Below are 22,361 nucleotides of genomic sequence, written 5' to 3' on the forward strand. Positions count from 1 at the left end.
TCCTGAGCACAGAGGACAAAGACTTCAGACATAGAGAAGGTGTGTGTGTGTGTGTGTGTGTGTGTGTGTGTGTGTGTGTATCCACATACACACATATCCCATGGATCCTCTGACTGAAGCTGTCAGTGTTTTGATAAACAGTATCTTTCTAAGACTGCTGAATTGAACCTCAGAAGGAGAGCGTACGTGTGCACCAATAAATACAGCAAGACAGAAACTAGGTCAGTTTTAACAGTGACTTGACTCTCCACAATGCCAGATAATAATTTGTAAGGTTGGGGCAGGGTCTGCAGCACCAGAAATGGTTGTTATGTCCATGAACATTGTGTTGCAAATGGTTTTATTTGTGTTGCCTCAATAGCTTTCCATAAATCCAAGAAATGAAATTGCAAACTATTGTTTGGGATGTAATTTTGCATTACAGACAGCCAGTTATAACAACAATAAGACTGCATATATTAGTTGTGCATTTTAAAATCACTCTGTTTAAAACCACTGAAGTAAAACTGCTCGCCCGCATGTAACAAACCAAATGGCTATGGTAAGATGTAAGTAACAGCAAGGTAAATTTATCTAGCTGTATAACTGGGTAAAAAACTGCAGGTAGTGAACATCATAAGTCACTTTGGAGAAAGTCTCAGATAAATGTGAATGCTGTTCTACTGGTGCATTATGACTGCTATATGTCAGCGTGCAAAGTGGTTGGCTTACCCACTTGGGACATCTCTGGGACAGTGGCATGATAAGGGCCGTGAGTGAACTCTGGCGCGTTATCGTTGATGTCCTGCACCTTGATGATGAATTCTGAAGGCGGCTCTAGGGGTTCATTAGTGTCCCTGTTGATGACCTGTGCCGTAAGCGTATATTCAGCCTTCTCTTCACGGTCCAGTCTCTTCATTGCATGGATGTCCCCAGTCCTTTCATTGATGGCAAAGATGGTCCCCGCCCCTTCTCCTGCAAGAATGTACTTGATGTTTTTATTCCTACATCCAAATCTGTATGGAGCTAAGAAAGGAAACAAGAAAGAAAGAAAGAAAAGAGAAGACAATTTTATTTTTTTTCAGAACAATAATAAATACCATACTCCAAAATGAAAGAAAAAATACCATCAAAATTTTGAAGAACCTATTTGTTCTTCCTCAGTCAGCTTCAAGACTTTAGAAACAGCTCTTAACAATGGAAAGAAGCTTTGGTCTGCAGCTCACCGTGCATTTGAATGACAGCTCGGATTTAAAGACTAAGGAAACAGCAAAACTAGGGATTTTCATACATTTATTTGGTTCTGTATCAGTGATTTTGTGTCCATCATTTACTTGACTGTTGCTTTCTAGAACTGTAATGAGCCATTGTTCTTCATTTCAAATTCTCATCTCACTCCTACTTATTCACAAAGACATCTATTGTTCAAAGGGTTTAGGATATTACTGTGGACTGTTAGACTACAAGGCAAGGCTGTCTGTGTGAGAATGTCTTTAACAAGCTGAAGACAAAGCTGGCACATGATGTGGACAGCTGACACACTCCTCTAGCGGTCCAGCCAATGACAAATTAATCTTAGAAGTACCTAACATTTAAAGCTCTAATATGATTATCCCTGACATTAAAAATCATTGCTGTGGTTTTGATCACATCCAGTGGAGCTGACATTTCTAGCCACGTGTATTTGCCTAAATCTATATCTATTTGCCTTTCTCTATATCTGCAGCTTTTGATAATAAAATTTGATCTGATCTTTTTCTCAGTTCCAGTCCTATTTAAACGAAGTCTGGGAGAGGAAAAAGCAACACCTGTATGGTTTTTATGTCTGTTCGTTGGTGTGGAAGACAATGGGACGTGCAATCATGACACACATGTGAAAACGTAATCGCCCCTTCAGGGTAAATAACGTTTTTTTTTTTTCTTTTTTTATAGGTGCAATGACTGCAACTAAACACTTCCTGTAACTGATGACCTCACACCACTGTGGAGGATCTTTGCCCCACTGCTCCAGGCAGAGGAGATTTATCTCAGCAACACTTGCATTTTTTTTGAGCATGAGCAGCTTTTCTCAGGTCTTTTTAGAGCATCCCAATCAGATTCAAGACAAGGCAAGACAAGTCCATTCCATAAGTTTAATTTTTTGAAATTATGTATCTAAAGATGGAAGTAGTTTTTTTATAGCACTGTACCTGCAGTTATTTTCTGGAAACACGCTATATAAATGTAACAATATAAAACTTTTTCTTTTTTTTTTGTGACAAATTACCATATCTGCATTTAATTGGAGGAAAGTGAAATCAGAAAGTAGATTAATGCAACACATAGCATATAACACGTTTATAGTATATAATGATCTGAATCATATAAAGAACGTGAAAAAACAAATATTTAATGCAAGCTGCTAAACTGAGTCTAGAACAAGCTAGAAACCAGGAGTAACTTTTAGCATTTTATTAAGAGTGGAAGCTGAGGCACATTTTGTTAACTTCATTAAACAGGATTAAAATCTGAGGAGAAAATAACAGTGACTTTTTTAAATGTAATGTTCTGATGTAGCTTAAGTTCTCTGTCCTCATGTATTGCTGTTTGATTGTTTAAAAATCTCTGCTTAGATGACTGATTACCATCTATAATAACCTCTCCAAAACAAGATCTTTCACTTCCAAGCTGCTCTGTCCTCCTGTTGAGAATTTTCTATTAACTGGACAACTCACTCATTTCAGCTTCTTTACTCGGTTAACATTCTGGAGTAACAAAGGACTCATGTTCTGCTTCTCCCACATACTGACCCCATAATGCGGTCCTGCAGATACATCCTGATAACATCCCACCTTGACAGCTTTCCCTGTCTGACCTTCCATCCTCCTCCATCGACATCTCCAGCTGATACAGAATGCTGATGCACAAGTTCTGTTTGACCTACCAATGCAATCCCATGTATCTGCCCTTCTTGTCTCTTTCCATAGGCTTTCTCTAGGTGCCTGCATCAAATTGAAGACTCTGGTTATGGCCTACAATACCATCAACAGAATTTTCCTCCTGACACCTATAGGACCTGATTGTTTAATAGGTTCCAGCATAAACTGCTATACTCCTCCACATCTGACCGTTTGATCATCCAAAATCAAAAGCCTGAAGTTTCTTGTGTTAAGTTCAATGCATTGGAATAACCCCCCTCTCTCATTCAGAACTGCTGAATTCTTCTTCACATCCTAGAAGGGTCTGAAAACATATCTCTTTCACACTCATGTCTCTCCAGATCTCCTGTCCACTCCACAAATTTACATCCTACTATAACTAACAAATACCTATGTATTTACTATGAATTCTGTATAATGTTACTAATGCAATGTTGCTGTAAAGGTTACCTTTTGAAATTTGTACTCTTTATCAGTTCTATACACAGCTACCCATTTAAAATATGCTGGTTTAATAATGAAATCATACTGACAAACAATACTTGAGAATTGCATGTCTGCATCTATGATTTTCTAACTGGCGAAATGCACTTTTGTTTTCATCAAGTTGAAACATCACTTGGATAAAAGCATCTGCTAATGATTACATGTAAATTTAAACGCTTCTCCAGCTTAGACAGTCGCGATTTTATATTAACCTTAGCAAATGATTTCACCGTTATGACAAACAGCATGTAAATCAGGTATGGTGAGGCATTCATGGCAACTGACCACCACTTTACATATGACTACATACACAGACCTTCTTAAACCTAGACCTAAAAGACATACACATGATTGTTTTTGAAAGTAGCCAAACACTGCATAGAGAGTTGGCTACCCTCGGTCGGTCAGTCTGTCTGTCTGTCTGTCTATCTATCTATCTATCTGGCTTTTGCTCAGCTCTTTACAGCCTTTCCCTTACGTAACTGCTTGGTATGCAAGTCACCTCACCTGGTCTTTCAGGTGTAAATCAGGCACCAGCTCATCACGGGCCTACCTGTTAACAAAATCAGTTCAGCCCAGCAGGGTTATTTACCACCAGGGACCAGGCTATCTATAAAAATACCCAATTACCACCTGGATCAGTTCATTAGCAAGCCTCTAAATCCAAAGAAGACCTAAATCACGTTGCATATTGCCGATTACAATTGCCTGGTTTGCAATCTCATCGCAGAGGGAAAATGGAGTGTTTCAGAGTCCCAAAGGGGTGGAGAATGTGGCGATGGGGGACTTTATTGTCCGCTCTGGAACAATATGTCATTCTCTGTCAGTTTATGGAAGCCAGAGGAGCAATCAGTGTGTGCTTAATGAGGACCGCTCCATCCTCCGGCCTAAGGGCTGCTGCTACAAGGACTTCTCTGCAGCCTGCAAGGGAAATGAATAATTTTGTTCATTGTCCAAGCAAATAAATGAAGAACAGTTCTGCAATTTCTCTTTTGGTGAGAAGGATATACCCTTTTCATCCTCTGAACCCTGAAGACCATGGCTTAGAAAGGACCAGAGCACTTAAAAGTTTATATACCATTACAGAGCAAACTGACATTTCAGTAGGGAGCATAGTGTTTAGAAGTCAGGCTTTAACTTGAAGTTTCCTTGTTCAAGATTCCTGAAGGGGCCTGCTGTAGTACTGCTGAGCCAGGTACTTATGCCTGTTTGATGGCGTCAAAACTGGCAGCTAGTGACATTGCGTTTAGAGCCAGTGCCTTTGGATTTGAAAAAAACAATGTTTGAATTGATACCCTGCTGTAATAGCCCTGATCAAGGAACTTACTCTGAAATGATGCAGTAAAAATACCACTTGCATAAGTGGATGTAACAGTACAAGTACCTTAGCACTGTAAGACACTTTCTTGAGAGGCCTCAGCTAAATCAATAACATAAAATGCAAAGCTGCATAAACTGGTAAAGTCATAAGTTTACTGAGACAAATAAAAGGAAAGCAATGAAGATACTGAAAAACAAATGTTACAGTTTTAGTTTTGTACTATACTGGGTTGTTTTGCATATAAATGTGGCTGTTAATCTAAGAACATGCTCTTATTTTCAATATTTCTGTAACCCTTCCTCTTTCTCACCTTCAGCCAGAAAAGTTAACAGAACCCACGACATTCATATTGCACTGTAGCGTTGTTTGTATGCATTTCCTGCTCTTTAGATCTCGTTATTTTATATGAAAAAGTCTTGGAATCCAGCTGTAAATGGGTCCTAAATTGGTAAAGGATAGTAAATTGCTGAGCCCCACCACCTCTGATGGGAAACTAGCAATTGAGTTTTTGAGAGTTTTGCTCAGTTTCTTCTCCTTCATCAATATAGAAACATTTGACTCTGTATGGCAATGATGCAAAGCAAACTTGAAGCAAAATGAGGAAAATGACATCCATGAACTTCAAAATCACACTTCAGAGTAAATAAATCTGCAAGAAATCGGAGCCGTGAAGATCCATTTATTTTTCTGTGGAGTGAATCATCATTCGCAGCAGATTTTTCTTCAGGCAACGAGTTGAGCAGTCCAGAGTAATAATCAGAGCTGAATTGTATCTGCACACATATTGAATCAAGAAAGCCGAGATGAGATATTGGTATAGTAAGCATTTGATTACAGTGCAGATAAATATTGTATGAACTGTAAATCTAGTGACAGATCCATCAAGATGCTCTTCTGCAACCATATACATTATGTCATTTCTAGAACTTCTCCGTTAATGTGGTTATAGTGCTTTCAAATTGCACTGTGTGTACTCCCGGTGCCATGTTAAATTACCATAATATTTGATGGATCAATACAAATTTCAACAACCTAAAATATTGGATGCCAGCTGTTTATTGGGCTTTTCCTTTTATTTTTATTTGCGAGAGCAACAGTTTCAGCAATGATGCTCATTTTGCACCTGGTGTTCCCTTAATTCCGTTGTGTGCATGTCCTCTTTTTCTGTGTGGTGAATGCTTAAATACACACACACACATTTTATGAACCGCTTGTCCCATACAGGGTTGTGGGGAACCGGAGCCTACCCGGCAACACAGGGCGTAAGACCAGAGGGGGAGGGGACACACCCGGGACGGGGACACACCTGCGACGGATGCCAGTCCGTCGCAAGGCACCCAAGCGGGACTCGAACCCCAGCCCCACCGGAGAGCAGGACCCGGTCCAACCCACTGCGCCACTGCGCCCCCAAATGCTTAAATATTTATTTGAAAAAAAAAAAAAAAAAAAAAAAACACGTGGAACCATTTCTTTTCTTTAAGAACTAAGGGTTTGTGGCTCTATACTTTTTTTGATTTTTTTTTTTTTTTTTCCACAGTGTGTTTAATACAAGGCAGCCCCATCTACTGGCCAAAAACTCACTGAAGTGAGTTTTACCAAAACATTTATAACCAGAAAAATATTATTTCTGCATGAGCTGGAGCAAGTATGTGAAATCTGAGTCATGTCATCAAAAGAGGACACATAGCACAGGACATTAAGCCTGGGCACTCTTAAATATTCTGTATACAATCTATACGGACAGTGACTCAGGTATCACAGCAATAGCGTACAGAACATGTGGTAAAAGCAGTCGTAGAAAGATTTCAGAAATTTAATCAGAATAATTGGTTTAAGGGGCACGGTGGCGCAGTGGGTTGGACCGGGTCCTGCTCTCCGGGGGTCTGGGGTTCGAGTCCCGCTTGGGGTGCCTTGCGACGGACTGGCGTCCCGTCCTGAGTGTGTCCCCTCCCCCTATGGCCTTATGCCCTGTGTTGCCGGGTTAGACTCCGGTTCCTCGCGACCCCCGCATGGGATAAGTGGTTCAGAAAATGTGTGTGTGTGTGTGGTGTGTGTGTAATTGGTTTAAGGAAGTGTAAGAAAAGCAAATTTAAACCGTTTCACTGCAAAAAAAAAAATAGATCCACACAACTAAATACATAAAAATCTTGAATTTATAACTGAGTAATCATATTACATATTATTGTATGAGAACAAACAGCTTTATTGAAGTGCTGAACAGTACTGTATATATTTATTCATTCAGCAGTTTTTATTTTCTGCAAAGCTATGTAAAATTGTTACTATTAATATTTAGCTGTCACTGTTGTCAGATGTTGCTTCCAACAGTAAATATCAACTACAGTAAACTTTCTACAGGCATTCTACAGAGCAGAGAAAAACAGTATAGTTTTGGGAAAATGTCATACAGGAGTAAAATACTTAAAAAGATTATATGTTTATATGCAATTATATGTTCGTTAAGCACTATAATTTAGGAATACTGTCTCCATTTCTATGACAAGTATATAGATTATGCTTTTATATTCAACAGTTTTCCTTGATACCATAGACATTCCCAAAACTGAGAAAATTTCAATCTCAAAATCATTCATTAAGAAACAACTCATTTCAATGATTTTTTTTTTTTTTCCAAATCTTGTGCAAGTTATATTATAACCTAATCAGCATCATGATTAGACAGCCCATGGGCACAATGCATTCATCACATAGTGTGGAGAAGAGGTCCAAAAAAAATGTAATTAAAGGCACAATAGTTTTCACACAACTGGCATAATGAATCAGAATGTGTGGTTTTCTAGAAGCACAGATGGAATATGTATCACTTCAGTTTAAAACTAGGTTTGTCATGATTTAGTACTTTTTATGTCCAGATGGTGCAGGTTAGAAATATAATCCATATTTGTTTTGTTGTCACGTTCACTCTCCTCCTTTAAACAAATTAGTAGCATGCTTCCAATGTTTTGGTAAGATGACAGCTCAGATGCATTTATTTGGATCGTTACAAAAAATGAACTTGCAGCATCTAAATAAGTAAACAATATCCCCAGTATCCAAGAATAGAAGAAAACATATTCATAACAATGTTTCAGTTTTAGTGAACATGTACTTATATTATGAATATTTAACATAGTATTATTGCCACAGTGGATAAACTACTTAAAAATGCTTTAAGAAATGCATGTGTTCTTCTACACTGATCAGTTTTTAGGGGTGATACAGATAAAACAGCAATGCAACAAAACAAAGTGTGATCTGATTTTTGAAAATATCCATGAAGTTTGTAAATATCCATAAAGCCTTCAGAAGTTGGGGACAACATTATAAAATGCAGCACATCTTGCCTGCACATTTTGAATTCTGTGTTGTGTCTGTTCTGTGGTATGTGATTTAATTAAAGAATGAAGAAAATCAAAAGAATAAAATTAAATATCCCCTCGTTGGAACCATCATGTAGCTATTGTGACTGTGGTGCTGCACTGTTATTCAAACTGAATTCAATATCATGTCATGGAAAGATTGTCTTAATTGAAGTAGCCTTGCTGATAATACAATCATGTTCAGAACATTTTAATCACACTCAAGTTCCTCAATTCCACATTTAAAAGGAAAGTATTTTCTTGAGTAGACCATTCTAAAAACTTGTTGAAAAAAGTAATAGTAAACAGTAAGCCTCTCCCAGCTGAGTACAGCTGACTCCTATTTACTTGCTAACAGTACCCATAAGATTCATAGATGCAAGTTAAATGTGAGCTTCTGACAAAGGAATTTACATATATATTTATGGGGTGGCATGGTAGTGTGGCAAGCAGTGCTACTGCCTCAAGCACTTTGATGGTTTTGAAACAATGTTGGTTTGATGGGTTCTTTCAGGTGCTCCAGGTTCCTCCAAAGTCCAAATGCATACAATTCAGGTGAACTGGTGACTTGAATTTACCCAGTTAGTCAGTGAGTGCATTTGTGTGTAGCTATCATGCGATGGACTGGTGTCCCTCCCTCTCAACCCAACATCAAGACTAAAGCCTAAACAACTAGTAGCTCAGTGTTACAACATCTGCAAGAAACAACTGCTATCACAACTAGAGATTGATGAGGTACAACACAAATGTTACGGCAAGGGGGAGCCAGGACAGGTCAGGGGGGAGATATCATTATTCCCACACTCTGAGATTGGGTACCAAGCCCCAAGAACAATGAGCCCTGTAAGCTGAATGCAAGAGCAGCTGACCTAAGAGATAAGATCATGGAGAAGGACACCTGGAGTCCCCGTGGCCGATTACCGAGACCAAGTGAAGTACCTACTGAAAGTCTACTAGAAGATGTAATGCAGCACTGTGAACAATCCCCTACTGTGACCATTACTGAGATCAACCAGCTGATGTACAACACAGCAACAGTGATCCTTGAGATGCTTGGGTACAAGATGAATACCAAGCATAAGAAGCAGTATCCTCCATGGAAAGAAGGCTAGAGGCCAAGATGAAGGCAGAACGAAGGGAAGTTAGCCAACTATCGGAACTGCAGAAAGCGTGATAAAGACCCTGCCTAAGAAGTACAGCAAGCTGTCTATACTTGAGGCCTTAGAAACTGCCAAGCAAAGACTCACAGCCTTGGCTAACCGCCTGAAGAGGTACACAAGAGAGAGAGGGCAGAAGAATAAACCAGATGTTCTCCACAGAACCATCCAAAGTGTACTCTCAGTGCCAGGGTAATAACATGAGAGTGGACCCACCAAGGTTGGAGACTGAGCAATACTGGAAAAACATATGGGAGAAGGAGGCATCACATAACGACAAAGCCCAGTGGCTAGTGGATCAAAGAGCAGACCACAGCAACCTCCCTGAACAGGATCCAGTAACCATCACAGTGGCAGACATCCAAGAAAGAGTCTCAAGTATGAAGAACTGGACAGCACCAGGCCCTGACATGATCCACGCCTTCTGGCTAAAGAAGCTAACTGCACTCCATGAGTGCCTGGCTACACAAATGAACCAGCTGCTAATGGATGGGACCCACCCTGAATGGTTAACAGAAGGCCGGACAGTCCTGATCCTGAAGGACCCCCAGAAAGGAGCAGTTCCATCCAACTATCGCCCGATAACCTGCCTCTGCACAACATGGAAGCTGCTCTCAGGTATCATAGCGGCTAAGATGAACAGGCATATGGCTCAATACATGAGCGGGGCCCAGAAAGGAATTGGTAGAAACACTAGAGGAGCAAAAACAGCTACTGGTAGACAGAACAGTCACTCGAGACTGCAAGACCAGACAGACCAACCTGTGCACCGCCTGGATTGACTACAAGAAAGCCTATGACTCGATGCCTCACTCATGGATCCTGGAATGCTTAGAACTATACAAGATCAACAGAACACTAAGAGCCTTCATCAGGAACTCAATGGGGCAGTGGAAAACAACACTAGAGGCCAACTCCAAGCAAATTGCGCAAGTCACCATCAAGTGTGGCATCTACCAAGGAGATGCATTGTCCCCACTGCTGTTCTGCATAAGCGTGAACCCCCTCAGCCAGATCATCACCAAGACTGGCTACGGATACCGACTATGGAATGGAGTAAACATCAGTCACCTCCTCTACATGGATGACATCAAGCTGTATGCCAAGAGTGAACGAGACATCAATTCCCTGATCCACACCACCAGGATCTACAGCAATGACATCAGAATGTCATTCGGACTGGATAAGTGTAGCCGGATGGTAACAAGAGAGGGAAGGTAGTCAGAACTGAGGGGATTGTACTACCAGAAGGCAACATAGCAGATGTTGAGGACAGCTACAAGTACCTTGGAATCCTGCAGGCGCATGGGAATCATGAAGAGGCCGCAAGGAAAGCAGCAACCGCCAAATACCTGCAGAGAGTAAGGCAAGTCCTGAGAAGTCAGCTGAATGGGAAGAACAAGGTCCGGGCTATCAACACCTACGCCCTGCCGGTCATCAGATGCCCCGCTGGCATAATAAGCTGGCCAAAAGAGGAGATAGAAGACACTGACATCAAGACAAGGAAGCTCCTGACAATGCATGGAGGGTTTCACCCCAAATCCAGCACCCTGAAGCTGTACGCTAAGCGGAAAGAAGGAGACCGAGGACTAGTGAGCGTCAGAGCCACTATCCAGGATGAAACAACAAAAATCCTTGACTACATCAGGAAGATGGCCCCGACTGATGAGATGCTTAGTGAATACCTCAGGCAGCAGAAACCCGAGAACGAGGAAGAACAGGAACCATCATGGAAGGACAAACCCCTACACGGTATGTACCACCGGCAGATTGAAGAAGTGGCTGATATCGAAAAATCATATCAGTGGCTGGACAAAGCTGGACTGAAAGACAGCACAGAGGCACTAATCATAGCAGCACAGGAACAAGCTCTAAGTACAAGATCAATAGAGGCTGGGGTCTACCGCACCAGGCAGGACCCCAGATGCAGGCTGTGCAAAGATGCCGCTGAGACAATCCAGCACATAACAGCAGGGTGTAAGATGCTAGCAGGCAAGGCATACATGGAACGCCATAACCAAGTGGCTGGCATAGTGTACAGGAACATCTGTGCCGAGTATGGGCTGGAAGTCCCAGGATCAAAGTGGGATACACCCCCAAGGGTGGTCGAGAATGACCAAGCTAAGATCCTGTGGGACTTCCAGATCCAGACTGACAAACTGGTAATGGCTAACCAACCGGACAGTAGTGGTGGACAAACGGAGGAAGAAAGCCGTAGTGATAGATGTCGCCATCCCAAGCGATGGCAACATCAGAAAGAAAGAACATGAGAAGCTTGAGAAATACCAAGGACTGAGAGAGGAGCTAGAAAAGATGTGGAAGGTGAAGGCGACAGTGGTCCCCGTGGTAATCGGAACACTTGGGGCTGTGACCCCTAAGTTGGGAGAGTGGCTCCAGCAGATCCCGGGAACAACATCCGAGATCTCTGTCCAGAAGAGCGCGGTCCTAGGAACAGCTAAGATACTGCGCAGAACCCTCAAGCTCCCAGGCCTCTGGTAGAGGACCCAAGTTTGAAGGAGTAAGACCGCCTGCAAAAAAGGGGGTGAGTGGGGAATTTTTTTCATATAATGTTCATGATTCTGTGACTGATGCTCATATATATTTTTAAAAACTTATATATATATTTTTTTTTCTTCTTCTTTTTTTTTTCATTTCCCAATGAGGAATACCTTGTGATGTACAGAGAAAAAGAAAAATGTACAGTGTTTTATGTGTTATAAAGTGGGCTAATTTAGGAACAAACAAGCACCGTGTTCTTCTCACTCTGAACTTGGAGATGGATGTAGACCTTCTTTTTGTTCCCAGGCAGTGTAAAGAGGTCACAGTAGGAAAGGAAACAGTCATAAATCTCAACTTGTTCAGCGACTCATTTATATCCCTCAAGGTTTGTCTGTCTGTCAGTCAGTGTATATGCTCTGCACAAAAGCTAAAAAATTGTATTAACTCTAAACCAACATTCCACTCAGAGTATACTAATTAATTGTTATACTTTTAATAATAATAGTAGATTCCACGACAAGGGCTTAGATAAAAGTACATAATATTAAACACACTTTATTTGTTTCATAGAATTTCCTTCCACAGATCACTCAAGTAGCTACCAATAGAAGTGATTTACAAATTGAACGAGCCAAGACTTGAGAACCTTTAAAATGCTAGACTGGATTCAGCTGTTCTGACGGACGGGGGTTGAGGCAGTAGTCCAAGATGAATATTATTATGACCTGAACCAGAAGGTGTGTAGATTGTGGTGTGAAGTGCAGGTGGATTCTGCAAACATTGTACAGCAGTTTACTATTGGATCAGGTTATGGCATCAATGTTTTGGGAGAAGCAAAGACCTGAGTCGATTCTTTCTCTCAGGCTTCCCTGTTTAACCCAATACTCTGATTGTTTGGGAAGGGAAACACAAGTTTGTCTTGCATACAAATATGAGATTCTGTTTGTTCTCATTGATCCAATGTGAAACTGATTTTTTTCTGTGTTTGTCTCATTCATTAAAAAAGAAAGAAATAATAATTGCTTAGGCTTTTTAGACCTTTTTTCACCGTGGAGACATCACACCATGCTACTTTTCATTAGATCCATCACAGTTCAACTTGTCTGAGACTGCAAACATCATTATAGATTTTTTTTTAACTTGCTCCTGGGTACTAACCAAGTCCTTTAGTGACTCATTTGAGACAAATACGAAACAAAAAAACACAACATTATTGCTGAAATGAGCTGTCTGTGTAGGAAATGTAAAGTCTCTTCAATTTTTGTAAAAAGCACAACAAATGGAACTTGTTTATGTGTGATTTTGAGATTCACACTCACTCACTTTCTATAACCACTTCTCCAGGACAGAGTGGTCCATGCGCTTTCCTGTGTTTAATGGGTACAATGAGTCTGAACAGAACACCAGCCCATTGTAGGGTAGCTGCACACATACGTATACAGAATGTATACATCCACTTGTCCTGAGCAGGGGTCACGGAGAGGTTGGGGGGGGGGGTGCATACCACTCGGGCATGCCCTGGGTGCGACGCCAGTCTGCTGCAGGGCACCCAAGGCAGAGCTTCAACCCCGAACCCGCCACACAGCAGGTCCCGGCCAAGTCCACTCCGCCACCGCACTCCCCCCTTCACACTCACACATACTACAGTTAATTTAGAGTAGCTAAACTCACCCAAATGTGAAACGTCTTCGCAGAGTCGGAGGAAACACATGCAAACACAGAAAAAACACATAAACTCCATACAATTTGACCTGGATTTGAATCTATGTCCAAAGAACGCACGAGCTGTGAGGCATCAGGACTGCCCATTGCGCCACCATACTGCCCATGTACATAATAATAATAATAATAATAATAATAATAATAAAGTTGTTGTTCAACATGTCAGATTAACTTTTTTTAACCATTGTTAATAAATAGCACGTACATTTTTCCAAAAATTCTAAAATGTTTGCAAAAACAATCCTGCATACTATGCCTGCTTATGTAAAATTAAACAATGCATACAATACCCCAAAAGAATCACAGAGTGTAACAGCACAGTGCATGGTATTGTGCTTCATATTCGCCCTTTTTTCAAAATCGGGGAAGGAAAAAAGGCCATTCCCCAAGACAACTGTCTACAAACAGAATGGTGTGAAACATAAAAATATGCTGCCAGTAATATTCAAGTTTTGACAACCCTGTTGCGTACAAATCAAAGTTTGCCTTCAATTTGCACGCAACTCTGTACCTTAAGGGACTGTGTCTCTTCATTCCCTCTTTTCAGACTGTAAATAAAATTCTATCATGCCGAGCTAGTGACAACACAGCGGCACAATGACAACACATCAGCGTTGCCATTTATAGTGTGTGTTCATCTGGTATCCTAATAGAGCACAGCTCTGTCGGAATCAACTTCAGCTTCGGCATGGTTTCCGTCAGGGTGATGCGAAAGTCTGTCAGCTGAGGGAATCTAACTGGAATCTTTCCACTTGTTGCTTGAATTGCTAGTTCTACTGTGTGGTGCACTGACACATGCTAATGGTTATATGGAAATTTAAAAAAATGTTGGGTTTACTTTTACTCCTCCTCCTCATCATCGTTTTCTTCAGTGTTCATTTTAAATGGGATTCTTAGAAAGCTTACCTTACTGATGTACTTATTTGTAAGTACATTAAAGTGTAATAATAATAATAATGATAATAATAAGAAGAACTACATTGCAGTGTATGGCTGTCTATATATAGACTGCAATGTACTTATTATTATTATTATTATTATTATTATTATTATTATTATTATTATTATACAGTAGGTACAGGGTGTCTCATTGGCTTGGAATCATGAGCGGAAATACATACATACATAAAATTTCTGCAACTATGAAATGCATCTTTACTACGTTCATTTGGTTTACTGAACCCGTGGTTGTTTTCAGATTTATTTCTAGTTTCATAGCAGGAATCAAATTGTATATTAAATGTTACAATTGGATTTTCCTGTCTTTACTTGACTTTTTCATTATCCATATTGTGTGTCATTATATATGAAAGGACTAGCAGTGAACAATTGGTTTTTGATTTCCATTTTGATGGAGGCTGTGGGAAAGAAAAACAGAAGCTAATATGCTTTAAATCCAGTTCATTGGGGAGATGTAAGTATACAGACTGAAACACATATTTCACTCGTTGTGCTCTTTTACTTTAATTCTTATGTGCTCGCTGTTTTTGTCAAAATGTTGTGCTGTGATGGTGGCAGATGGGTAGCATGCGGCGGAGCCTGTTTGTATTGCTCGCTGGACTTTGGCACATTAACCCCCATGTAACTGCTCTAATGCAACACCACACAATTGACAGAGAAGCTGAAGAAAGAAAGTTTCTAAGGAAATACCAACAAATTCTCGAGTTGTGTTTTTGAAATGTAATTGTGTGGTGCCCATGAGCTGGGAACAGATTTGTCTGAGAGATCCTATTACTCCTAAAATGCAGTTGCATTTTACCACCACACTTCTGGGCCCAGAAATATTACATGGGGGATAGATACAGTTCATGCACAAAGAAAATTTTTCCCATTAATTTTCTCACACAGAAACTGTTGGGATAAAAGCAAGTGATAGTGGATTATAAATGTGATAATTACAAAAAGCCATTATACTGGTAAGGTCACAACAAAAGAATTGTATGAACAATTTTAATTGCTTATTGACTTTAGATGCAACTTAAAAAGGGAGCATCCAAGGTCAATTCAGACACAAGGATCTTCAGCACTTCATTGTGGCACATATTAATGCCTTCAGTTCTTATTTGTTCAAATCATCTAAATCCAGTGATAATATTCTATATATAGTCTGCAACTTCTACACGAGTTTGCTTAGATAAGGTGGCAATCATCTTCTTTCTTCATGATATCAAATCTTAAATTTACTTATCTCTTTGTCATGATCATGATCACAATCATTAATCATCATACTCTGTTTTAGCACAAAAACGTGGGTGATGCAGCGAAAAAGAAATATTATAAAATATAAATTCAACAAGTGGATGTCAATATATTACATTTTGACATGTTTTGATGCTGTTCAAAATGGAAAGTTAACTAATTCTTCATTTTATGTGGATCAATATATACATGTTTTTATTTACACAGTGAAGATTCCTGCAAAGTTGTTCAATCAGTTGCTAGTGTTGGCAAAATTAGAACAGTATCATGGAACAGAGTTAAAGGGCATATGTCTTTCCAGAATCAATAAGTCTTATAATGAATACAGTAAATTCATGTTCAGTCAAGAGTAAAGCATTCTTTACAGTTGTACAGCTTAGCTTCCTGCTATGAGTGACTATGCATGCTCTTAGTCAATATTACAGGCACATCTTACGATGATGTGTTATGTCCTTTGAATTGCATTCATATTGCCCAAACCACCTGTGCATTAATATTAACTGTTTTCCTTAGGAGCACTTAGGATCTCAGTTTACACATTGATATCAGTCTTCATTATATTGCAATCTGAATGCTGTGACACAACTTCTTCTGTATGGTTTTGTCAACAGACAAATACTTTGCCTGTTCTAGATATTTGGAAGAAGGTATATAATACTTTCTGGGACAATTTTATTTTTGAAACTTAACCAAAATGTTCTACAGCTGACCAAGTTATTAAGGGAGGCCTTTTGAAGAGTGTGATTCTTTGAATTTAGATGCTGCTCCCATTCATCCACTGAACACTTCACTACATTCTTTGCTCCATCATACTTTCATTCACACTAACATTAGACAGCTGGTTTTAGTAATATAGGAGATCACACAGTAGTAGACAGAGAAAAGATATGACGCTGCCACTTTTTTTTTCCTGTTCAATGAACTAGACCACACTGATCCTTTTGGCAGCGTTATCAGTGCATCTCTCCAAAAACCCCACTCTTTCACGGCTGCTTTATAAATCAGTTGAATCTTCCAGACATGTAACCTGGATTTCATACTCCAGGCAGATTGGATGTGTCTCCTGTCACTATCATCCCAAGAAGACAACTTGCACATTACACCATGTGGTGACAAACCACCTTCAGATAGAGAAATCAGTATGGAGCTGCTTTGAATGACATATGTATAGTAATTCCTCTTATGTGGCATCAGAACATCCAACAGTGCATTAAATTCCAGGTGTCTCAGTGACAATGAAACTGAAATGATTTACATAAAAATTGTTCCATATTAGGAAATCATCCTTGTTCTCCCCCTCCCTCTTAAATATAAACCACTGAGTCATAAACAAACAGGTGTCATTTCAAACTGCATGGAGGAAAATGTCTCCATGAGAATGGGGTATACTGTAAATTTTGGAAAAAATCCATGAGTGCACCATTGTGCATTTGATCATATTAATTATGATGATATATGGAGAAAAACACTAGTGGAAATTAACAACCAAAGAATGAAACAAGTTAGAAGTTGGAGGTGCTTTGATGGGTGGTGCTGTTGTCAGAAAAGATGCTTTGCATATGCTGAATTATAGGTATAATAAATAAAGCAGTGTGTATAGAGTCCTGCTTGGGGTGCCTTGCGGTGGACTGGCATCCTGTCCGGGTTGTGTCCCCTGCCAGTCCAGCCTTGTGCCTTCTGTTACCGGGTTAGGCTCCGGTTTGGCGCGACCCTGCTCAGGACAAGCGGTTGTGGATAGTGTGTGTGGTGTTGTGTGTGTGTGTGTGTGTGTTGTGTGTGTGTGTGTGTGTGTGTGGTGTGTGTGTGTGTGTGTGTGTGGGTACCTCTACTAATTTAGAGATGGAAGTATAAGGGGTGCTTCATTGATTCTTGCCTAAGGGTGCCAAAAACCCAAGTGCCAGCCCAGTCCACTGATACATTATCCTACAGTAATGGACAGTCACTGATACACACAAAGAACAAGTAAGGAAGACCAATAAACTGCATACAGCCTTTAAAAATGAGATTTTCTATAAAAAGCATTTATAATTCTTGTGCATTGAGTTCACTGTTAGCCTGTAGAGCCTGATTAACTTATAGTGTAGGAGCAAGTAACCCCTGTTGTTGTTGCTGGCAGTAATGCAACTTCTCAATGTGAGGTAGGAAGTGCTTTAATGAATAAGAGGGGCACACATGTAACATGTGATCTAAGCAATGAGTCGATATGTGTGTGTCCGTGTACGTGTGAGATGAAAAGAAAAAAGTTATTTCCTTATTATTGCAGCAGGGTGGTTACTCAGAATGAGCACACTTCTGATAAAGGTCACTGTCCAACCCTGTTCCTGGACGCACAGCGGCACACTGACACAAAGAACACTCCTTCTTTGATTCTCCATGGAAACCTTGCCTTTCATTCATTTCATTATTCATCCATTTTATTAGCTTATGAAAACTGATTAAGGTCATTGTTTGCTGAAGCTCTGTATAGCGTTGAGTTGGTAGACACGACTGCTGTTCTTTTTTTATTACCAATCAACCTGGGAGCTGTGATTGGTTCCTGCCATGCTTGTTTTACAGGTGGTTTTCATTATGTATATACAATAAGTGGTCAGCCAATTTCTTTGGCTTTATATTAGCAATTAGACCCTGGCTTAACGTAACAAGAGTCAAGGATGCAAAAACGACTTAGCTTAAGATTTAAAGGCACTTATTCTACAGTTTACTTTTATTTAGATCACACTTTTTGGCAACTTTCAGTGTTAAGCTACTTACAGTTATTTACCCATTTATACAGCTGGGTAATTTCACTGCAGCAATTTAGGATAAGTACCTTGCTCAAGGGTACTACAGCTGGAGGTGGAACTCAAACCTGCGTCCTTCACCCACGCCACTACTTACACCAGAAATAAAAGCAGTGATGAATGAAAAAGCGTAGATAGCTGAGGCAGATGAATAATTTAGATTTTGTTGCGTGTGAATGTTTTGCAGCCTTGACCTGTTTTTTTTTTTTTCTTTTCCCCCCCAAGGTTGGCCTGTGACACTGTGACCTGAGAATACATCACACCCAAAACATTCAAAAAAGAAGACAATATCTTTTCACAGACCCATAAATCAGAAGGACAAATAATTTACTATAAATATTTTTATGAGCCTATAATCTGCAATGTACACATGAGGATCCATCACTGCAAAAAATAAAGTAAAAACACCTCACATCTGTGAGAGAGGTAGCTGGACTGAGTGGCTACTCTCTAAGATTGTAACCATTATGCTGAATTAATACAGATGATTAGAGAATGTAAGTTTTACATAGATGTGAGCTGTGTTTTCACTCTTTTTATACTTCAATGTGATGCCCTTCGGCATTCATACAGAACATTGATTTGGTCACATTTTGAGAATGGTGCTTAATGATGAAAGGTTTTCATAGTTCACTTATAACGGCTTTATTTTTTCGTATTTTTCCATGTAGACATCAAACAAAAGGCACAATTTATAGAAAGACACATTTGCGCAGTGCTTAATGCAACAAATGGATATCTGTAGTAAGATTTACCATAAAGTAAAATGTTAAATTTGGATTTTTTACCTTCATACATCAAAATTCAGCTACACTTGCTGTATCTGAAAATATGCGATTCAAGAGTTACTGTAACATTTAAAGAAAAGGCTTAGAAATAGCCCAGTGGTTGTATTCATTTTTGTTCCTGTTCAGCTGCTTGTTAAATTTGAACAAGGGAACTCTGGACTGTTTGACTGTGACGTTGCAGATATGGCATGTGGTCTGCGATCTTTTAAGTGAAATTAGGTTTAATTAATATTTTGAGTCATTGCAGTTTTCTTTAATTTTTTTTTTTTTCATACTGGGAATGCTTCATGGCCAGTTTGTACCATGTAACCCATGTTTTTTTTTTTTTTCTTTTTTTGCAAATGTTGAAGTCTCCACTCTGAAGGACAGAGCTATGTGACCACTGAAGGTTTGCACATAGATTGCAGGCTGCTGTCAGGTTTCTGAGAAGAACAATGAATGGAGAAGGGGAAGTAATGCTGGAGCTAAAGCCTGACTGCATCATCACCTCAAAGAGAGGAAGCAAAAGGAATACACATAGGACACACTTCAGCTGCACTACTGCTTCAACCCCATGCCAAATCTCCAGCTGCTCTTTGCTTTGAGACTTTAGCTTTCTCCGTATTACAGGAATGCAATTTTAACTTTTGTCGAAGCAAAGGTAGATTAGATAGATAGATAGATAGATAGATAGATAGATAGATAGATAGATTCAGGGAAAGTACTTTGATCAAAGGTACTACAGCAGGAGATGGGATTCAAGGATGAGATCTCCAAGTCTATTATTAGAAAATTAAATACCTGTTGCAGGTCTTGTCTCACAGTATATAATGTGCAAAAAAAGCAAACTAAAATAGTTTTTCCTACCTATATATCTGAACAATTTACTTTTTAAAGATATTTTTCCTATATCTGAACTTTCCATAATGTACTTTTTTGATAGACTATCTATATACACTGCCTAGAACATATCTTGGGCCCAATTAACTGGTCTTACCTCTGGATGGGCACGGTGATGAGTGTTTTGCCACATAGTTCCTGCATCAATACACCCTGCAGTCATGCCACTCCTGGTTCATTTTGGTCTGAGGGGATGAGGGCACTAGAAGCTGACACATCTATGCTTTTGTATAAAATGATCAAAGGGCAGCAGACAGCCATGCACTTGCAGCTGTGCACCACAGTGACTTTATCCAGGTTGTCAGCTTCTTCTCAGCTGTCTTTGTGGTGCTCAGATTGCACATTTGTTCAATGTACACACACACACACACACACACACACTCTGTCAGAAACCGCTTGTCCCAAGCAGGGTCGCGGCGAGCCAGAGCCTAACCTGGCAACACAGGGCGCAAGGCTGGAGGGAGAGGGAGCACACCCAGGACAGGATGCCAGCGGGACTCAGCCAAGCCCGCTCTGCCACCACACCCCCTCTTGTTCAATGTATTCAAATAATTTAGACAGAAACTAAAGTTTACTTTGTTTCAATTATTCACAGTGAGAAATGTTCCTACATAATGGATCTGGAAATATCACTTGCCCTGATCCGGGTCGTGGCAGAGCAGGACCTATCTTGGAATCATTCACCTTTTCATACACTATGGGCAGTTTATTGAACTACATGTCTTTAGACTGTGGGAGGAAACCAGAGTAGCAGGAAGAAACCTACGCAGACATTTGGAGAACATGAAAACCCCACATACCGAGCCGGATTTGAATTTAATTCCAAACAGCCCAGGTGTTATGAGGTGGCAGCACTACTTGCTGCAACACCCAATTACTAAACTATTAAACAACATATCATTATGATACAGTATTCCATTTTAGAGTACACTGTTGGTCTACAGTGGTCACTATTTGCAGTAAGCTGATGCTTGTTTTAAAAAAGGACTTTTTGTTTGTTTACTGTTTACAGCAATGAGCAAAAACATTATTAAATACATAAAAGTAGAATATAATTTACATTTATTCACTTCACAGATGCTTTTCTCCAAAGCAACTTATAATAGATACTATGTAGTGTTACTAGCCCATACACCTCATTCACGAAGGTGACCTGAACCTGAACAGCATGTCTTTGGACTGTGAGACGAAACCCACAGAGACACAGGGAGAGCATGCAAACTTCACACAGACTGAGTGGGGATCAAACCCACATTCTCTCACACCATCCAGGTGCTGTGAGACAGCAGCACTACTCACTGTACCCCCCACTTTAAAATTTTATGTGAAAAATGCAACATTCTCTATCCATATTCATGTTTTGAAGTAGTGTGAGTGATGCATTATTACTTTTCACACTGCTCCACATAAGCAGTATTTCATACATTACTTTTGAACTGACAAAAAATGTGTATATGAAAAAAAAATTAATTATATTTTGGCAATTAACTCCATAGATTATTGGAACTAAAAATAAAATGGGGTGATCATTACTAGGAAGGAGCAGGAAATCAAGAATATCGAGGTGAAGTTCTTTATCCTGAAGAACAATAAGGAGTATTACTTTAGAACCTCATGGAATGCCTTCAGTGAGAGTGCAGCTGGAAATAGGCCTAAGGCTTTCTGCACTCCAGGAAATGACAGTTATGCTGTATTTGCACATTTACATTTCAGCAAATATTTTATGACTTCATCATATGAAACTCCTCCAAAATGTTTCATTTGCTGTATTCTTGTGCTGATTATGCTATGAAAAGTTTGGACACCATTGGTTTGTACTGGTTACAGATAAACATGGACCCTGTAGGCTCTGAAACCTCAGTGCTGACATAGAATCCTGACAATCTACCTTGACTTCTATGAGACAATGATGACAGTTCTATATAAATATGGATATTATGTATTCAACAATGAACCTCATTTTGTGGAAAAGTGCACTACAAATGTCTCTTCTACGCATTTTCATTTGAGGACAATAAACAATAATTAGGATAACTGTCAACATTAAATTTTGTTTCAAAATATTCCTAGCATTCCCCTTCAACACACAAATAGATGCACACAAAATCAGTGCCACAGTTCACAAGCTCTAACTCAGCATGATTTATTGAAACATTTTTGGAGACAATTTTACAGTGTGCTGCTGCAGCACAAAAGTGGAAGCCTTGGGAAGGGTTTTCACAAGAAAACAGGCAACCAGTTTCAGCTTCAATATATGCAAAATTAATAGCCAGG

At 39.7% G+C, this 22,361-nt stretch overlaps 1 protein-coding gene across 1 annotated transcript in view; it reads right to left on the reverse strand.

The window, feature by feature from the left end:
• The window catches only part of LOC108926262 (cadherin-8-like), a 62,803-nt gene that overhangs the window by 33,914 nt on the left and 6,528 nt on the right, over window positions 1-22,361 (reverse strand). Inside the window, 2 exon segments of the mRNA XM_018738850.2 lie at window positions 712-981; window positions 984-1,005. Coding sequence (XP_018594366.2) covers window positions 712-981; window positions 984-1,005 — 292 coding nt within the window.

This window comes from Scleropages formosus, chromosome 7 (assembly GCF_900964775.1).
Source record: "Scleropages formosus chromosome 7, fSclFor1.1, whole genome shotgun sequence".
Lineage (NCBI taxonomy): Eukaryota > Metazoa > Chordata > Actinopteri > Osteoglossiformes > Osteoglossidae > Scleropages > Scleropages formosus.